General features: G+C 37.8%; 1 protein-coding gene across 3 annotated transcripts in view; it reads left to right on the top strand.

Annotated features, from left to right (window-relative positions):
• The window catches only part of TAF1B (TATA-box binding protein associated factor, RNA polymerase I subunit B), a 66,230-nt gene extending 50,117 nt beyond the window's left edge, over positions 1 to 16,113 (top strand). The window contains exons 7-13 of one of the 3 annotated variants that reach the window (XM_028099624.2): positions 542 to 689; positions 2,577 to 2,754; positions 3,326 to 3,372; positions 5,014 to 5,104; positions 9,125 to 9,195; positions 9,826 to 10,048; positions 15,760 to 16,111. In XM_028099624.2, the coding sequence (XP_027955425.1) occupies positions 542 to 689; positions 2,577 to 2,754; positions 3,326 to 3,372; positions 5,014 to 5,104; positions 9,125 to 9,195; positions 9,826 to 10,048; positions 15,760 to 15,961 (960 nt within the window). In that variant the 3' untranslated portion in view covers positions 15,962 to 16,111. Of the gene's footprint in view, positions 1 to 541; positions 690 to 2,576; positions 2,755 to 3,325; positions 3,373 to 5,013; positions 5,105 to 9,124; positions 9,196 to 9,825; positions 10,049 to 15,759 lie in introns of all 3 variants that reach the window. The other 2 variants (XM_028099623.2, XM_088026313.1) reach the window with 2 other exon arrangements.
• Positions 16,114 to 18,853: the final 2,740 nt, after the last annotated feature.

Raw genomic sequence — 18,853 nt, forward strand, 5'->3', positions numbered from 1 at the left:
CTATAAAATTTTACATGCGATTATATGGGAGAATATGAAGTTGAATTGTGTATTTTCAACTATTATACTTAAATCCTGGTGTTAGCTCCCACATAGAAGCCTGTGAATATTGTGAAACACGGAGCTAAATTTGTTAGCCATGAGCTTGAAGGTGAATGAGAGGGTGTGGTGAGGGAGTATGAGAGGGAAGTTGTGCAGTAGCAGTCGTGATGGCTCTGGAACTCCAGTTTGGGTCACAGCTTTGTCCCTTCCCCTCAGTTCTTCTGCGACTGGCGAAAAGTAATGATTTCCCTCAATCATGGGGAAGGCCAGTAAGAGTTTTATGAGCCAAATGGAATTTTAGTGGCTTTTCAATTTAGCATTACCACTGTTTTAACCTGCTAAGTTAGGATATTAGGGATTTATGGGTGGTTTTCCCCTTAATGCTTTTTTCCACATTCCAAATTTCATTCGGTAAATACATAGTACTTTTAAAATCAGAAAATATTTTTAAAATAATTTATGTTGCAAAAATTGCTACCTTGCTTATTTTTTATTTCAGTCTTGGCCTGCCTATGAGGATATCTATAAAAAAATGATTGAAATTGCTAAATTCTTAGATTTGCCACGTTTTCCAGACATAACTGAAGACTGCTATCTTCATCCAAACATCTTGTGTATGAAATACTTGATGGAAGTCAATCTCCCTGGTAAGTGTGGTGTATGTGGTGAGGGAACTTTTATAGAATTATAAAATCACAATGAGCAAAATATAGAATTCCTCTTAGATCACAGACAATTGGAGCCACCTGACAGGGTCCATCATAACATGAAGCTTAATTTCAGAATCCTTTCTTAAAATATTTCAGGCTACTTAGAAAGGTTAAAAGGACATTGTTCAGAAATAAAGCATTCTGTTTTGATGTGCGGGATATGCTTGGTTTTTACAGTAAGTTTGCTGAGTGCAATTAAAGTAAAAAATGTTTCAATATGTGTTATTAATGAGCTGGATGCCCCCCTTCTGAAAAAAAGGCAGCGCTTGGTCATTTGTAGGATCACAGTGAACTCTGTAAGGCAATGAAACACAGAATGTGAAGAGAGCCTCACTAGACCTTGTTCACAATATACCAGGACGCAGGTAACCCGATGGAATCTGCCAATGGAACCCATTCCTGAATTTCTTGCAAAACTAGAAATGTGAGAAATTCAGGACTCATATTCTTAAGAGAAAATACAAACATGGCGTGGTTAGCCTATTGCTTTAGCAATATAAAGAATGTGATTGGAGGGGCACCTGTGTGGTTCAGTCATTAAGCGTCTGCTTTTGGCTCAGGTCATGATCCCAGTGTCCTGGGATCGAGCCCCACATCGGGCTCCCTGCTCGGCAGGAAGCCTGCTTCTCCCTCTCCCACTCCCCTTGCTTGTGTTCCCTCTCTCGCTGTCTCTCTCTCTCTGTCAAATAAATAAATAAAATCTTTAAAAAAAAAATGTGATTGGATATATTTTTAATAGGGAAGGAAAATGTGTATGTTAATGAAGAAAGCAATATACAAAACTATGTATATGTATAGTATAATTTCAATGATAAAAATAAACATAAATATGTAATAACATATATATATATACACACATATATACATATACACACACACAAATCTACTAGTAGGTAATAGAAGGAACACAAGGGATTACCAAAATGTAACTGATACAGGCTGGCTCCTGGCAAGTGTCTGGTTCCTGTGCTTGCTATTGGATGGAGAGTGGGAATAGAGTCCGCAGGACATGGTGACTGAATGCATGTAGGAAATGCAACTTAATTCAGTACAATTTATTACGCTCTTATAAATACTAGCTGTTCACTTAAGATTAATTAAAATAGAATATTGTGCATCTTGGGTACTTAGATTAGTGAGTAAAGAAATTTGCTTAGTAATTTAGAGTTTTCAAAGTATATTCACTTATCTTATTTAATTCCACAGCCCACTTTACAAATGAAGAAACTGAGGTTAAGTGACTAACACAGAGTCACAAAGCTAATGATTAGAAAGCCTGAATATATAGGCCCTAACTGGGTTTCCTGGTTCCAAGTGCCACATTATTCAGCCTTGACTAATAGATGGAGGCCAAGCTGACCATATAATTTCTTTAGGAAAGCAGTACATCAAGTTTAATATACACGGAGGCTTCTAGCACGCTAGCCAGCGGGTCAATGTACATTCCCAGAGAAGCCTTTGGTCTGACAGGGGATTTCGTTTCAAGCCAGTGCAAATTGCTGTAGAAACACAGACAAGAGAGTGGTATGAAATGATAGAAAACTAGCGTGCGGCTGTGCGTTAGGTGCCAGAGTGTGCCCTGTGCATGGTAGATGTTTTAGGACGTCCAGATAGGGAAAGAGAGATCTTGCCAGGATTCTACCATTAGTGTTTCTCTACAGATAGCATTTTTTGGTTTATTTTATTCAGAAAATGTGTGTCCCTCCGTTCTAGCATAGTACCATGTTTTAAGATGATAAAGCTTATCTTACAGAGGCACACATTAGTATGGTCTAGTTAGGCACAGAATTTAGTTCACATTTTACTGTTTTTGTTCTTCAACAGATGAAATGAATGATTTAACCTGCCAAGTGGTAAAAATGACTGGAATAGGAGAAGTGGATTTTCTGACATTTGATCCCATAGCTAAAATGGCAAAAACAGTTAAATATGATGTACAGGCTGTCGCTGTCATTGTAGTAGTATTGAAACTGCTCTTTTTATTGGATGACAATTTAGAATGGTAAGTGTATGTCAGTTTTATGAGGAAAAAAATCACAGTTTTGTTTTTACCTAATTATTCAGAGTAAAGGAATCCTTATATTATCTCAAGAGAAAATAGAGCCTCTCAGTTGTAGAACACTGACTAGTAGCAACAATTACTTCTTACATGAATTTTGACTCACCTAGTTGTCAGAGTTAATTCTACCTTAGTAAGTTGTTTGTCTCATGTTTTATTCCTATTTTTTAAGTACATACTCATGTTCTCATTGCTTCACTGATTCCCAACTTTAAATCATCATACACAAATCCTAAAGAATCTCGTAGCAGTTGCCTAAAGGCACCTTTCTGTATTCCTTTAGGCTCCTGGCAGTATGTGACTTCAAAGATTATTTTGGAAAGTAAATGAAACAAAGTGCCACTCCTCCCAAATGCCAATAAACAATGGCAGTGCGTATAGTGATTGCTTCTCTGTTAAAAGTTAGCATCAGTGTCAAGTACTATTCTATACTTTTCTTTCAGAAGAATTCAAAATTTAACTGTCTTCAAATAAGTGACTTCCAAAAAATTGACTTGCTTTTTGGTTTTTCCAGGACTTTGTCTAATATTGCTGAGAAATATAATGAAAAGAACAAAGAAGGTACTTAATTTTTTATCATTCAAATTCAAAGTCATTGTAAGTGATGGATTAAAAGATGCAATAAATGCAAGGAAGACTTTGAAAAATATACAAGTACACATATACAAACACTTGTATACAAAGTATGCCTGATACCAGAATTATTTCTTCATATAATTATCTATTTCTACATCTAGGCTGCTAAACTTCAGTGATTTCCTATGATCTTAAAGACCAGCCTGCTTTTTTATTTCCAGCTTCTCCTCACTAGCCATGCTAGACCGTGAGCCTACTGGCAGTTCCATGACTATACCATCTGTTGTGATGCCTCAGCCTTTGCTCACGCTGCTACTTCTACCTGAAATGTTTTCCTTCTTACCCCCCGACTCCCTCAATCCCTGATAAATCCGCCTTTATCCTTCAAGATTCTGCCTTCTCTTCACACCCACTCCCAACCTTACCACTTCCCAAATCAAAACTAATCACTCCTGCAACAGCTGCTCCTATCCAAACATCTGTTAGAGGTTTAGCACACTGAATTAGACCTGGTGGACTACGTATGTCTATCCTGATTAGATTGCCAGTGTCTGTAAAGTGCTAAGAATAACTGACATAGAGTAAAGTACAACATAAATGATAGAAAGGTAGGTTGTGAGTTTCTAGAGGGAGGGAACATGTCTTTCTTCTTTATGTTTTTCTTTTTCATGGATCTTTAGTGCCTAACATAGTGTCTGGCCTAAGAGCAATTCAGTGAAGTTGGGTAGGTATACGATTTCTTAAATTCAATTTTAGTTTCTTAGTTCCCGCATTAGTATTTATGTTCATTGTTGTTTTTTTAAATAATTCAGCTTTTTGGGGGCATAATTGATATATAGAATTGTAAGATATTTAAAATGTGTATTTTGATGATTTGATATACATGTACACTGCAAAAGGATTCTCTCATCTGGTTATACATATATCACCTCACATTTTAATCTTGTGTGTGTGTGTGTGTGTGTGTGTGTGAACATTGTAGTCCTATTCCCTTCGCAAATTTCCTTGACATAATACAGTGTGATCAACTGTAATCACCATGTTTTACATTAGATTCTCAGACCTTATTTATCTTAGAGCCAAAACTTTGTACCCTTTTACCAACCTCTCCCTATCTCCCACCCCCCAGCCCCTGGGAACTACTTTTCTACTCTGTTAGAGTAGAAACTACTGTTTCTAGAAGTTTGACTCATTTTTCTTTCAAGATTTCGCATATATGTGCATTGGTTTTAAGACCTTGGATTTAATGGTAGAAATCAATTTGTGAGTTCTTTCCAGAATATATGTGAAATACTTCTTTCTACACATTGCTTTATGTCAGCTTCTACACAGAGTGAAAGGTTGAACAAGGTGTCTTCTAATGTCCCTTCTCATACTCCCTTGTCTCAAAAAAAAAAAAAAAAAAGATGGTTTTAGTATAATCTAGTTAGGGCCACAATATAGATAGGAACTCAGTGACGGATTGCTCAGGAGTCATGTTGAAGTATGGAGACAGTGACTCCATAATTCCCATAATGTTGACTCCATAATGTTTAGTTGTATCAATGAATGAAGACTCAAATGAATAATGTATATGGTTATAATGTGACTTATTTGGTTACTAATCACGGATTTCCTTTCTTTCAGATAAGCCCTGGTTTGATTTCAGAAAATGGTACCAAGTGATGAAGAGATCTGTTGATGAGAAAAAACAAAAGTGGGAGGAAGCCAGGGCAAAGTATGTTGTCTCTTCTGGTTTTAGGTTTACCTGCTTGATTTCTAAGTCTCTTGCCTTATATTTGAAAGCTGAAGTTTCAGCAGTTAGACTCCTTAGCATTATGACATTTTTTCTAGAAATATTAGCCCCTGTGTTCTATTCGACATTTTTTTTTTTTTTGGTGTTACTGTTAAATAACCTCCAGATTTTATTTGGATTTCATCAGTGTTTCCGGTAATGTCCTCTTTTTAGTTATTAATTTTTTATAATTTGTGTGAGTCACACCTACATTTCTAATATTCCTTCTCCTTCCCCTTTCTCAAAGTTATCATTTCCCATCTGCTTTCCAATATTACGAAGATTACAAGTATCAGCCTATGACATACGTAATTGTCCCGCAATAAAGTGAATGTTCCCCCAAATAAAGATCCCTGCAAAAATCAAAACGGAGGAAAGTACAAAGAGAGGATACTTAATTCAGTCTCACCATTTGACTTTGAACTCTGGTTCTGATGTCGGTTCATTGTAATAGAGTGGAAGGAGCAGAGCTGTAGAGACAGACAGTGCTGGGTTTGAATCCTGATTGCACTACGGAGTAGTTGTGTAACCATGGACAAGTTACTTGATTTCTTAGCCTCAGCGCACTGAAATTTAGTTTGCTCATACATTTTCATAGACACTGTATCTTGCATAACATAGAGTATATTTCTATTGATCAGTTTGTATCTACTCTTTGAACAGTTTTGAACAGTTTTGTTCAAATTTGAACAGTTTTGTATCTACTCTTAGAACTTTGAGTCTTTACAAGACTTTGAAGAAAAAGTTAACGTCTATTTTATGTAAATTTATAATAATTGATCAACTAATTTTATATATTTTGAGAAAAATCAAGGCTCCTCAAATTAGTTAAAATAATTCATTCAGCTCTAAGTTCCTCATCAATGAAATAGGGATAATAATGCCCGCTTTGTGCTCTAAGAACTAAATTTCAGTTTTCACAGGTAGAACTGGATTATTTTTCTTCTACATTTAAGAGAGCTTTTAAATAGAAAACCAGACTTACAGGGATGAATAAAGCCCCGTGGGGAAGAGGATCCTTGCCAAAAAGGGGAGAGGTGTAGTAATTTCTCACTATGCAGGTTTGATACACAATGATGAAAGAAAAGAGGTTGGGTGTGAACTTACTCTGACAGCCTGTGGGTACCCAGGAAACTGGGTCCTTCCTCTTCCTTGTCAGAGAAGGAATGTCTCTTTGGTCATTGGATCTCAGTGGTTACAAGAATATCAGGAAGAACAGGAGTTCGTTCTGTTGTCTTAGGTTATCTTGGGAGTACCAGCCACTGGGCCTTCCTTTTTATGGTGCCAGCAGGGGTTGTCCTGACTGATACTGAGAGGCTAGGTATTCAAGGACCATGCCACTCGGGCATCTCAGTGGTATCTAAGAATTCATTAGCTCAAGCCAGGCACCAACTTACACTGCAGATATAGCTATTAGAGCCCAAATTGATATTTCAGCATTCAGTTACACATCTTAGACTTACTGACTTTTAGTTACTTTAGGGGAGAATTTAATGACCAAAGAGAGTATGTCTATTTCCAAAATGGCATCTTCCAGGGAGAGACCAGGACTCACGGAAGAGATTGTCCAGGGGATACATTACCAAGATACTTCTGTATGGAGTAGGTGCTTTGAGCTGAGTGAAATACCATATATAAATCACTGCTGACTAGTGCTTAGGTACAGAGCCCCTACCTGACCCCCACTGTTGACATAAATTTGTAATTTTTTCTCCCGTTATTCTGAACATCATCTTCCATGTTGTTAGATGAAAGTTATTAAAGCATTTTCCATAGCTAAGTATGGGTCCCTATGTATGAGATTATGAAAAATATTAATAAACAGTAGTTGGAAGCCTAATAACAGCTTATGAGGTGGCTTTGATGACTTCCAGTTGTCATGGAAGATGCTGGGAGGAACATGGAAGAAAATTTAACAGCATGTGTAGAAAATCTTTTTAGCCTTTTGGGTTAGGCAAAATTTTGTAGATATACCAAAAGTATGATCTATAAAAGAAAAAAATTGTAAATTGGACTTCATCAGAAGAAAGAATATCTGTTCTTCAAAAGACACTGTTAAGAGAATGAGAAGCCATACAGTGGGAGAAAATATGTGCACATCACATATCTGATAAAAGATTTGTATCCAGAATAAAGAATTCTCATACAGTAAGAACACAGACAAAAACCCAATTTTTTAAAGGGACAAAAGATTTGAACAAACATTTCACTAAAGAAGATGTGTGAAATGATCTCAACATCATTAGTTAATAGGGAAATGCAAATTAAAACTACAATGAGATGTCATTACACACCAGTTAGAATGGCCAAAAACAAAGCAAAATGAACAAAAAACTGACCACACCTAATGTGGGGATTTAAAAATGATGCAGCCATTTTGGAAGTTTGACAGTTTCTCATAAAGTTGAACATACAGTTATTACACCACCTAGTAGTTTGCTCTCTTACATATTTACCCAAGTGAAATGACAACTTCACATAAAAATCTGTTCGAATGTTCATGGTGGCTTCATTACTGTGGCCAAAAAGTGGCAACAACCCAAATACCCTTCAGCTGGTGAATGGATAAGTCAAGTGGGGTAAATCTATACAATGAAATACCATTCAGCAATGAAAGGAACAAACATCTGATACATCCAACAATATGAATGACTTAAATGCATTATGCTGAATGAAAGTCTTAAAAGGTTACATAGGGTATGATTCCCTTTATATGACATTCTGGGAAAGGGTAAATTATCAGGATGGAAACAGATATCAGTAGTTTTAAGGCCAGTGGAGAGGGCTTGACTGTGAAGAGGCATGAGAGACTTTCGGATTGATGGGCCTGCTCTGTATATTCACCGTGGTGGTCATTACATGACTATGTGTGTTTGCCGAAGCCAGCAGAACTGTACACTGAACAGGGTGAGTTTGTATGTAAATTATACCTTAACTTTTAATAGTTGGGAAACAAAATCATATGGAAAAACTGGAGAGAAGCATGCAGGATTCCTGCAGAAAACGTTAGGACTTTGTGACGTGCCTCCGTTTTTTGTATCTTTTGTAGTTTGGGGAAGAGGTAAGCAAAGTAAGGTACATTTTTAAAGAAGGAGTATCTAGACAGAATGTTATTTTAGATCACTTTTCCCATTTTCTGGGCATATGACCCCAAGGAAGTAATGCCTCCTTGCCTGTAGCATAATTACCACCTGTATATGCCTTATAAATGCATAAGAAATTCTGTCTAGATTAGGTATTTGCAAGGGATTTTTAATAGTGGGTTTACCCACCGATTGGGATTAGACTATTTAGGAAACATCTTTATTATTTTTTACCTTGAGTATATTGTTACATTTATTATTTAAGAAAACAAATAACAAAAAGGATATTTGAAAGAATCACAAACTCCTTTACCATAGGATTCAATGACAAGGTCTCTGATATATTTCAAATGTGGTATGTTCACTAAAATTTAGTTCACACATAATTTTCAGGAAAACTGTAATTAACATTGATTGCATCTCTACTTCAGAAGACCGGTACTTATTGTTCACTTTGTATGAGTTTCCAGGAGTACCTCTAATTTAATCCTCAGCAAAAGGGCAGTTGGGCAAGGGCAAGGAGGAACAGTTGTTTCTTAGGTGGTCGTTTCACTTTCTGAGAACAGACAGCAAGAGAATTTTATGGTGAAGGAAACCGTTTCTACATTTTTGTGTAATTAATATCTTCTTCAGGACCTTATGACATCTGGGAGGCTTTTGGGATGAGCGTGTCTTTCTGTTGGCTTGCTGTCTCCTTCAGTGCTACTTGCTTATGTCTATGTCGTAAGCCCTAGGGACCCGTATCAGTAGGTCATTCTAAGGCAGAGCTATTTCACTGAGTATCAGGAATTTCAGATGTTGCTTGAGGGAAACTTCTCTGAAATGTGTTTAGGTCCATTTCTTCTCCATTCTGCTCCAAATGTTTTTCTGCATTGTACAGGTATCTGTGGAAAAGCGAAAAGCCACTCTACCACTCATCCATTGACAGAGCAGTGGTATATAAAAGAAGAGGTGAGTTGCGTTATCCCTTAACACCATGTAGCAGTACTGTTGTAGAAAAGGTAAATATCTTGACTTCTTAAAGAGTGCCTAGGGGCACCTGACTGGCTCAGTCTATAGAGTCTATAACTCTTGATCTTGGGGTTGTGTTTCAAGCCCCATGTCAGGTGTAGAGATTACTTAAATAAATAAATAAACTTAAAAAGTGTCTAAGGAATCATTTTACTTCTTCAGCAAGTGTTCCAGTGCCCATCCAAAGAAATATCGCCCTCTGTAAGAAATCTCCAGAGGAATCTGTTTCAGGAACACTGTATTCTTTAAAACAGAACTTAAGTTCTGTTTTAAATCTAAAATCATCCTATATTTCTATGACTTTCAGAACTCTTTCTGTGGAGAATTGCCTGTAAGTTGTCTTGTTCATTTTTTTTCCTAATTGTGGCAAAAATACATTTTACTTTTTTTAAGTAGTTCCCCAATGCCCCTCATCCAGTTTCAGCTCCCCCTGTTGTTACCCTCTTGCATTATTGTGGTGCACTTATCAACACTAAGAAACCAACATTAGTACATTGCTAACAAGTAAACTCATCTGTGATTTAACGTTAGTTTTTATTTTATTCCTTTCCTTTTTCCCTCTGTTTCCAGAAATGGTGGTGAGTCTACAAAAACAGTTTAGCACACTGGTTGATTCAGCACCAACTGTTGAAAAGAAAAGTCCTTCAAGTTTTCAGTTCAACTGGACTGAAGGAGACTCTGCTAGAACCTGTTTCCATGGACATGGCCTCCAGGGGATCCTGAAGAAGAAAGGCCAGTCAATGACAACCAAGAATTCACTATATTGGCTTAGTACACAGAAATTCTGTAGAAGGTATGTGCTGCTTTTAGAAATCAAAGGATAAAAAATATCATGAAATCTCTAGTTTGGCATGAAGTAGTATTCTTTTCGAATTTAAAAAAGTCACATAAAATTACGGTTGACTATAATAAGAACCAGATAGGTTATTTGTTGGAATTAGAAGAATGTTGGGCTTATAATCAAGAAAATTGGAATTATACATTGAGTCTTGTTTAAGGGTTTTAGGGATGGACACTAACCTTACTGTGACAATCATTTCACAACATATACAGTGCACACTTTAAACTTATGTCAGTAGTGCTCAGCAAAGCTGAAAAAGGTTTTGGACTATAAAGACTTTTTTCATTGTGCCTTTATATTTTTATACTAACTTCATTTTATACTAATCTCACTCTTTGTACATAGAAACCGTTTATAAGGCAGTTTCCCAGTAGTGAAGAGAACGTGCTAATGAATTGGGCTGTTCATATCCCAGCTCTGCGGCTTGCTCCTTGTGGGCAAGTGATTTACCATCTCTACAGCTCTGTTGTCTAAGTTATAAAACCAGCGTACGAGTGAGTTGGGGGGGGGGAGCTTGTATCTTTATATTTTCCCCATGGCACAGACAGCGTGTAATACTGATCTTCTTTCTCTTCTTAAAACCTCCGGTGGCTCCCATCTCACGCAAAGTAAAGTTAAAAGACCCTAAGGAGCCTACAGGCCCCTGCAGTTCTCTGACCTTCCCTGCTTGCCTCCTTTGCTCCATGTTCACTGCTCCTATTCACACCGGCCCCCTATCTGTTCCTTGATCTTGCCAAGCACACTCCCCACACAGGCCTTTGCACATGCTGTGCCTCCAGCCTGGAAAGCTCTTCCTCCACGTATCCACACAGACTCACTCCTGTCAGGTTTTTGCTCACATTTCACTTCGCCATCCTGTCTAAAATAGCACCAACTCTCCCCTCACCCTCACGCGCACACCTCATCACTCTCTACCCCCCTTGGCTGTGTTTTCTTTCTCATAGCTCTTGTCAGTATTGAATAGATTGTTATATATTTATTTTGCTTATTTGTCTGCCTTCCCCGACTAGAATAGAATATAAGGTCCTTGAGTGCAGAGACTCTGTCTTAATTAATGAAAAATCCCAGAGGCTAGAACAGGGCCTAGCACATAGTAGGTGCTCACCAGTTATGTGTTGAATGAATGCATGAAAAATAGAGAATGAGAAGGTGCCCGGGTGGCTCAGTCGTTAAGTGTCTGCCTTCGGCTCAGGTCATAATCCCAGGGTCCTGGGATTGAGCCCCGCATCGGGCTCCCTTCTCCGCGAGAAGCCTGCTTCTCCCTCTCCCACTCCCCCTGCTTGTGTTCCCTCTCTCGCTGTGTCTCTCTCTGTCAACTAAATAAATAAAATCTTAAAAAAAAAAATTAGAGAATGAGAAGTAAATGAGATTTTGGTATCTGTCATATAGTAAATGTCAATACATGATAACTCTGATTGTTACATTAAATAAAACTAATTTTCTATTAAAGAGTTTCTCTTCCTAAGTTGAGTATCAATGAAAGATAAGTAAAATGTAGGAAATACAATAGGAGATAACAAAATGAAGTTATCTGTATGAAAATTTACTACTCAGCAAAAGTTTAGCTGAGTCTAGAATGACTGTAGAGCGGCACTGACTTGGCAGCAGCAACAGGGAAAGCCTGGAACCCAAACCCCAGGCTCAGCACCACGTCCGAGGTGCTCCATTCCTGTGCAGTGGTCAGTGCAATGGCTTTTTCTGGTGTGAAGATTTCATCAAAAGGAAGAGAAAAGGCTGTAGTCCCGGCCGGTGAGGAGCACCCGCATGAGACCAGTTAAGTTAGGAAGTGGTGTTCTATGCCCTTCTGTCTCTCATGCCTGCGGAATCGGTCCCGAGTTAGTTAGGGGGCAGCTTACACTTTTATGCTTTTCCCATGGCGCAATCAGTGGATTTCTAGATCTTTCTAAATCTTCACAGATTTAATACAGTAATATAAGACAGTTAGTTACAGATAGACCTTGTATAGTCAGAGATGAAACAGCTGAGATTTTTTTTTCTCTGCATGAACTATAAGGCTAAAAATTATAACCTATAGACAAAGCATCAGTGATACCATGACTTTATGCACCAAAATTCTGTCAACCTTGCCTATTTAGACCATAGCCTAGAACCACAGAGTAAGCAAAAAAGGCTTCCACAAACCAATAAAAATGTCACAAAGTCCATGACTAGAGCTAATGCACTTTTCTCAGAAAGCCCCTTAGTCCCTCACTCAGAGCCAGCGCACTCTGCCTTCAGGTGTGTTTCTGTCAGGCTGAGTTGTCTGATTTCCAAACTTCTCATCATCAAAAGAAACAAAGCAGGAGGGAGACTGAGAGGTGCTCTGCTGATAGTCATCTTGACAGCAAACATAAATGACATCTATTTGACAAACGAGAGAGGAGCCAGCATCAGAATCAGAAGCAGACAAAAGAACTCAAACTACAGCAGTCTGAAGTTCATTCCTGACACACTGTTTAATTGCTCCACCTAACAAAACAAGCCTGATGGGGTCTCAGCTTTAACACACAGCATGACCCAAAATGCTGTGTGCATTCTCTTTGGCTTTGTTTTTCTTAGCTGTATTTTCTAATATTTTTACAGTAAAAATGAACAACTTTTAATAATGTACTTTATATTTTTATAATAATTTCATTTTATACTAATTATACTATACTATAAATTTATAATTTATACTAATAATGTATAACTCAGTTTTAAAAGATGTCCATACAAAATGGTTAAAATGAAGTGTTTTGATGCTTAGGAGAGCAGATCTTCAGCTGTATAGAGAATTTTGTTACACAGAAGGACTCATGTCTGAGGGTTCAAGAGACAAATGTTGTATAGTAAAATACTTGTGAGAACACTCAGGCCTTGAGAACTAAGCAGAGAAAGGCCATAAGAGCACTTCAGATATGAGAGGTTGTTTATGCTTCTTATCTGAGGCAGAACGAACAATCTTCATGAATTTAAATGTCCTTCATATTCCTCACATTTATAGAAGTACCCATCTGTAAGTAGGCCAGTTACTGACAACTAGCTAGGTCTAAAGACCCGTTGTAGGCACTGGCTAGTCAAGGGTCTGTCCTTGGCCTCCCTGAGAGGGGCAGGTGATTCCTCTCTCCTTCCACAGGAAGAGGAACAGCTGAGGTACTTCAAATTGCCATCCACAGGAAATGGGAGGCTTTAGATGTCCCCCTGCCCCCCCATACACACACAATTTTTTTGAGGGGTCCCATAAAAATTTGATTTGAATTTTAAAAATTTTATTTTAACTAATATTTTAAACTAGAGTAAAAAAAAACAGTACTCAACTATGTATGTGACCACTAAAACTTTAACTTGTGTTAGCAGGTTTGTTTAATTTCGTGTGTATACAGACTTGAGAGACTATTGTTTTTGCATACGTTCGAACTTGTCACAGGAAGTTCTCATAAGGAAGTTCAAATGTACCTTACACCCCTCTTCCAAATGTAAACCTGTCCTGGTCCCTTCACATAAAGTTGTTCGTATAAACATATTCTTCCATTTGCCAGACTCATTTATTTTCCGTGTCAGCTCAAGGAACATCTCTTGGCACGTGTTCTACTCACAGCAAAATACTTGGCAATAACAAATTATTGTATGTTATATTCGGCTTTATGGCTTATAACTCTAGGAGAGTTTTCTGAGTTTGTGATAAAGAATGTAATCCTTGTAAGGTATTGTTAACGATTCAACTTAAAAATAAAAGTCCTTATGGGACCAAATAATTTGTATACCTTTTCTTATCTTTCTGGTGTAGAAAAAGAGCTTCCCTAGGTAAGAGAAACAGTACTTCTTGCCCTTTTTGTTGAACCATTTGTCTGGAAGAATCTGTCTTACAATAGCTGAAATTGAAAAGAAAAGAAGAGCAAGAGACCACCAGTTTGTGAGAATTCCTGTAAATGGCTTATATTTGATTTCTGTTAAACCAACCAATGAGTAGTTGAGACTTTTAAATGTCCTTATTAGTGAATATGGTGGGGTTTTGGCTTTATTGTAGATTATTAAAGTAGTCTTAAGATTTTAAGTGAAAACAAAAATCAGTTTTAAAGGAGTAAAGTGGAGGTGAACATTTTTGAGCCCTCACTCTGTGCCGACCATTGGGTAAGTGTTTAATATATATTTTCATTTGATACTTCTGTTCACTCTATGAGGTAGGCACTGTTATTTTTTCCTGTTTTACAGGTGAGAGAACCAAGGCTAGTTATCCATAGTCACAACTGATGGGGGCAGGGTTTTGTGGTGCACACACAAACTTTCTTCCAGGAACTTAGGACCATATATAAATCCAATATCTAAAAATTTGTATCTTCTATATGTTGTTTTCCTGTTTTTTTTTAAGCTTTTTACTCTGGAACATTTCAAGTATATTCAAAAATAGAGAGAATGGTATAATGAACCCCCCTGTACCTGTCATTCAGCCTTAACAATTGTCAACATGACTAGACTTGCTTCCACATGCCAACCCACTCCACCTCCGCCCCCAGATTATTTGGAAGCATATATCAAATGTCATAATGTTTTTAAAAACAAAATCATAATAAACATCAATCAGACATTAAGAAACAAATAGTAATTCCTTAATATTATCAAACATGCTGTCAATGTTTAGATCTTCCCAATTGCTATGAAATTTTTAATATAATTCAATCCAAATAAGGCCCATACATTGCAAGTAACTAAGATATCCCTTAAGTGTTTTGGTTGGTAAATTCCCCTTTTATGTCTTTTTTTTGTCCCCTTGCAGGGAAAAAATTACTTGTTGAATAATCCAGGTCTTGTGTCCTATACAATTTCCCATAGTCTGCATTTTGCTGATTACAACCTATGATACCATTTAACATGTTCCTCTGTCCCCTGGATTGCCTACACCTTGGTGTAGTTAGAGATGGATAGAGTTAAGAGATTTGTAATTAGAGATTTGGTGGTAGTTGGAGACTTGATCTACTACTTTTAAGATAAGTAAAATTGCTTTGTAAATTCTTCTTTCTGTAATAGGTACAAGATTGTAACCTACATTATCAAGTCCGGTGTCTTATTTTGGGTGGGGATTAGGGATTACTTATTTTCTTTTATTTTAAAACTATGCCCAGGGGCGCCTGGGTGGCTCAGGTGTTGAACGTCTCCCTTCGGCTCAGGTCATGGTCCCAGGGTCCTGGGATCGAGCCCCACATCAGGCTCCCTGCTCAGCAGGAAGCCTGCTTCTCCCTCTCCCACTCCCCCTGCTTGTGTTCCCTCTCTCACTGTGTCTCTCTCTGTCAATTAAATAAATAAAATCTTTAAAAATAAATAAATAAATAAAAATAAAAAAATAAAACTGTGCCCAGAATCTCTTCCTGTATGCTATTGTTTGCTTTGAGCATGGTAAAAAGAAGCAGCCCATCTGGAATGGAAGGACTTCTGGGCAAGGAATTGTGAGTCCCGGCTCCAGTACCATCTGTTACCCTGGTGTGGTAGGTAACCTATGGATGGTGCTAACATTTTTTCCTCCGTAAAAATAAGTTGTTTTGCCAAATTGTTCCAAGTTTCCTTCCAACTCAATACTGTTTTAAGCCTAACCATATATATTTGCTAGTTTGGGGGATGTTTCAGGGATAGATGCATACATTTTAAATTGTCATTTTAAGATAACTTCTTCCTTTTTATTCCCTTTCTAGCTATTGTAAACATGTGACAACCTATGAAGAATCAAATTTTTCGCTGAGTTATCAGTTCATAATAAATCTCTTCTCCTTCCTGCTGAGAATAAAGACCTCTTCCCTCCATGAAGAAGTGAGCTTAATTGAAAAGAGACTTTTTAAAACAAAATATAGTAAAACGAAAAAGAAATCAAGATCCAGGAAGGGGAGGAAATACTGAGAAAAATGAAATAGGAACTTTCTTGGGAAAATATTTTAATTGTGATAAAAATGTCAAATTATATTCCAGAGAATTATGGGAAATAGAATTTTATTATATATCCACACATACATAGATACATATATATGTATCAAATGTGCTTATAAAAATGTGTACTGGAAAATAAGTGAATTGTGTTTGAATTTATTTTTTAAATTATGAATATTCTTTGAGAAGATTAAATAATGTTTTATAAATGGTATCCAGAAATTTGTATTCATTGTATTTTAAAGCTAAATTTGCTTTTTTTTTTTTTTAGGCTAAATTTGCTTTTAAACTAGATCACTTCCTTATTCTTTATGCCCCAAAGGAAATCCCAGATGGAACAAAGATCTAAACAGCATAATCTTTTACATATACATATATTACAGTACTAGAAGAAAACAAGTATGGCTGCTTTGATGATCTTGGAAGAGGGAAGGACTTTCCAAACATTCCCCAAAACCAGAAACCAAAAGGGAAAAATTGGTAATGTGACTGCAAAGTCAGAGGCAAATAGCAAGTAGGAAAATATATTTGTAGCATATGACAGACAAAGGAATAATTTCTTTAATGTATCAATAGCTCTTGCAAAGCAACAGGAAAAAGACAGGCTGAGCAAGGAATATGAAAAGATAACTTTCTGGAAAAAAGAAATACAAAGGCCAACCCAAAAAAATGATACAAATTAAAATAGGTTACCAAAGATATATAAAGGTTTATAATATCTGGTGAGGATACTGGAGAATCAGGCATTCTTGTTCAGTTTATTCATGCAACAAACACTGAACAACTGTGTTCCAGGCATATTCTAGGCACTGGAGATACAGCAGTAAACAAGGTCCCTGCCTTTAAGGATCTTCCTTTCTAATAGGGTGGGGGCAGACAGTAAACAAATATACAATAGCTGGGCTGATGAGGTGCAATGAAGAAAAAGCAAGGTAAGGGTGACAAGGTGGGCCTTTTTATAAAAAGTGATTGAGGAAGACCCCTGGGAGGTGACCTTGAGCAGAGATCAAATGGTATGGAGCAAGCCATGTTGCTCTCCAGGGGAAGGTTATTCCAAGCAGAGGAAACAGGCAAAGGCTCTGAGGCAAGACTCTGCTTGATGGAGTCAAGGAATAGCAAGTTGTTCAGGGCACCTGGAGTGTTAGGATTGTAGGGGAGAGTAGTAACACAGGAAATGGAAGGATTTGCATTCGGGGCCATGGTAAGAACTTTGGCTTTTGTCCCAAGGAAGCCATTAGAAAATTTTGAGCAAAAGAATGGTGTGATCTGGGCCACCTGGGTGGCTCAGTCGGTTAAGTATCTGCCTTCAGCTCAGGTCATGATCCCAGGGTCCTGGGATCGAGCCCCACATCGGGCTCCCTGCTCAGCGGAGAGCCTGCTTCTCCCACTCCCTCTGCTGTGCTCTCTCTCTCTCTCTCTCTCTGACAAATAAATAAATAAAATCTTTAAAAAAAAAATGGTGCAATCAGACCTATGTCATAAAAGGACTACATTGCTCTGTGGTGAATAGATTGCCAGGGGAAATGGGCAGAGGTAGAGGCCACAACAGAGACTACTCTTGTTTGGTCAAGAAGTGGTGGTTTGGAACTACAGAGATTATAGTGGAAGTGGTAGGAAGGGATTAGATCCCAGATACAGTTTATGTATGAAATAATAAGGATTTGGCAATGGGTTGGTTGTAGGTGTGAGAAATCAAAATGCCCCGATTTTTTTCCCCTGTACCATTTATTAAGGTGGGGCTGCTTTAATTTCCCCCTGTTCACCCTGTTTGTGAGGGAAGTTAACTGGGTTTGTTATAGGACTATGGGAATAGCCAAACACAGGGTACCCAAGATTGAATAGATGAGATTGACAGCAGCTAATTAATCACATATACTTACCACCTGGGAGAGGATGCAGCACTCTATGCAGGGCCAATAGGGTCACACTCGGGAACAGAGAACAACCAGGGACAGGGAGGCAGGCTTTGTATCAGAGGGGTGGAGTGGCCCCTGGTTCCTGCACGAGGGTATGATTGGCTTATTTGAATAATCCCATGGGCAGACAGGAACTCCTCTGGTCCTCTTAATAAGGTTAGGGGACCCTATCCGTGGGAGCAGAGTGGGGAGGGGAAGTCAAAGTTAGGCCACTTTGGGGCCCTCCCAGTTTCACCAGATGTCAAAGCAGCACAAGATATCAGGCCTTAATTTTAGGCCGTACACCACACGGGAACTCAGAAGAGTGGTATTGGGAAATCAGTGTTATTTGGGGCATATTGAGTTTGAGATGCCTGTTAGACATTGGAGAGACGTCGAAGTCTGATGTTGGAGGGGCAGGGGTCTGGGGTAAGGTAAATGTAGGAAACATCAGAATATAAGTACTATTTAAAAACCGTGAGGCCAGATGGGATCTCCTAGAGAGTTTGTACAGATAGAAGAGAGGTCTCCATGGTTGCACTTTGTGCTTCAGCACGTTCCCTTCTACTCCTGGATTGCAGAGAGTTTTTTTCAATCAGGAATTAATTTTGGTTTGTTTTTGTTTTTGTTCTTTTGTTTTTTCAGATGCTTTTCTTGCATCTATGAGATAATGGAATGTTTTTTCTTTTTTAGCCAGTTAATATGGCTTTCATAATATGGTTAATAGGAAATTCAATTGAGTTTCAAATGTTAAACCGGCCTTGCATTCCTAGGATAAACCCCACTTGGTCATGATCTATTATCCTTTTCACATATTGTTGAATGTGATTTGCTGAAATATTAAGAATTTTTGCCTCCATGTTCATAAGAAATGTTCTGTAGCTTTCTTTTACTCTATCACCAGAAGGAAGATTTGTGGACACTTCAGTAAATATAATCCGATTAATATCATGTTGGCCTCTTGTTCTTC

Source organism: Eumetopias jubatus, unplaced genomic scaffold (genome assembly GCF_037043125.1).
Source record: "Eumetopias jubatus isolate StellerSeaLion01/CBP00866 unplaced genomic scaffold, mEumJub1_p1.0 scaffold_9, whole genome shotgun sequence".
In the NCBI taxonomy this organism is placed as follows: Eukaryota; Metazoa; Chordata; class Mammalia; order Carnivora; family Otariidae; genus Eumetopias; species Eumetopias jubatus.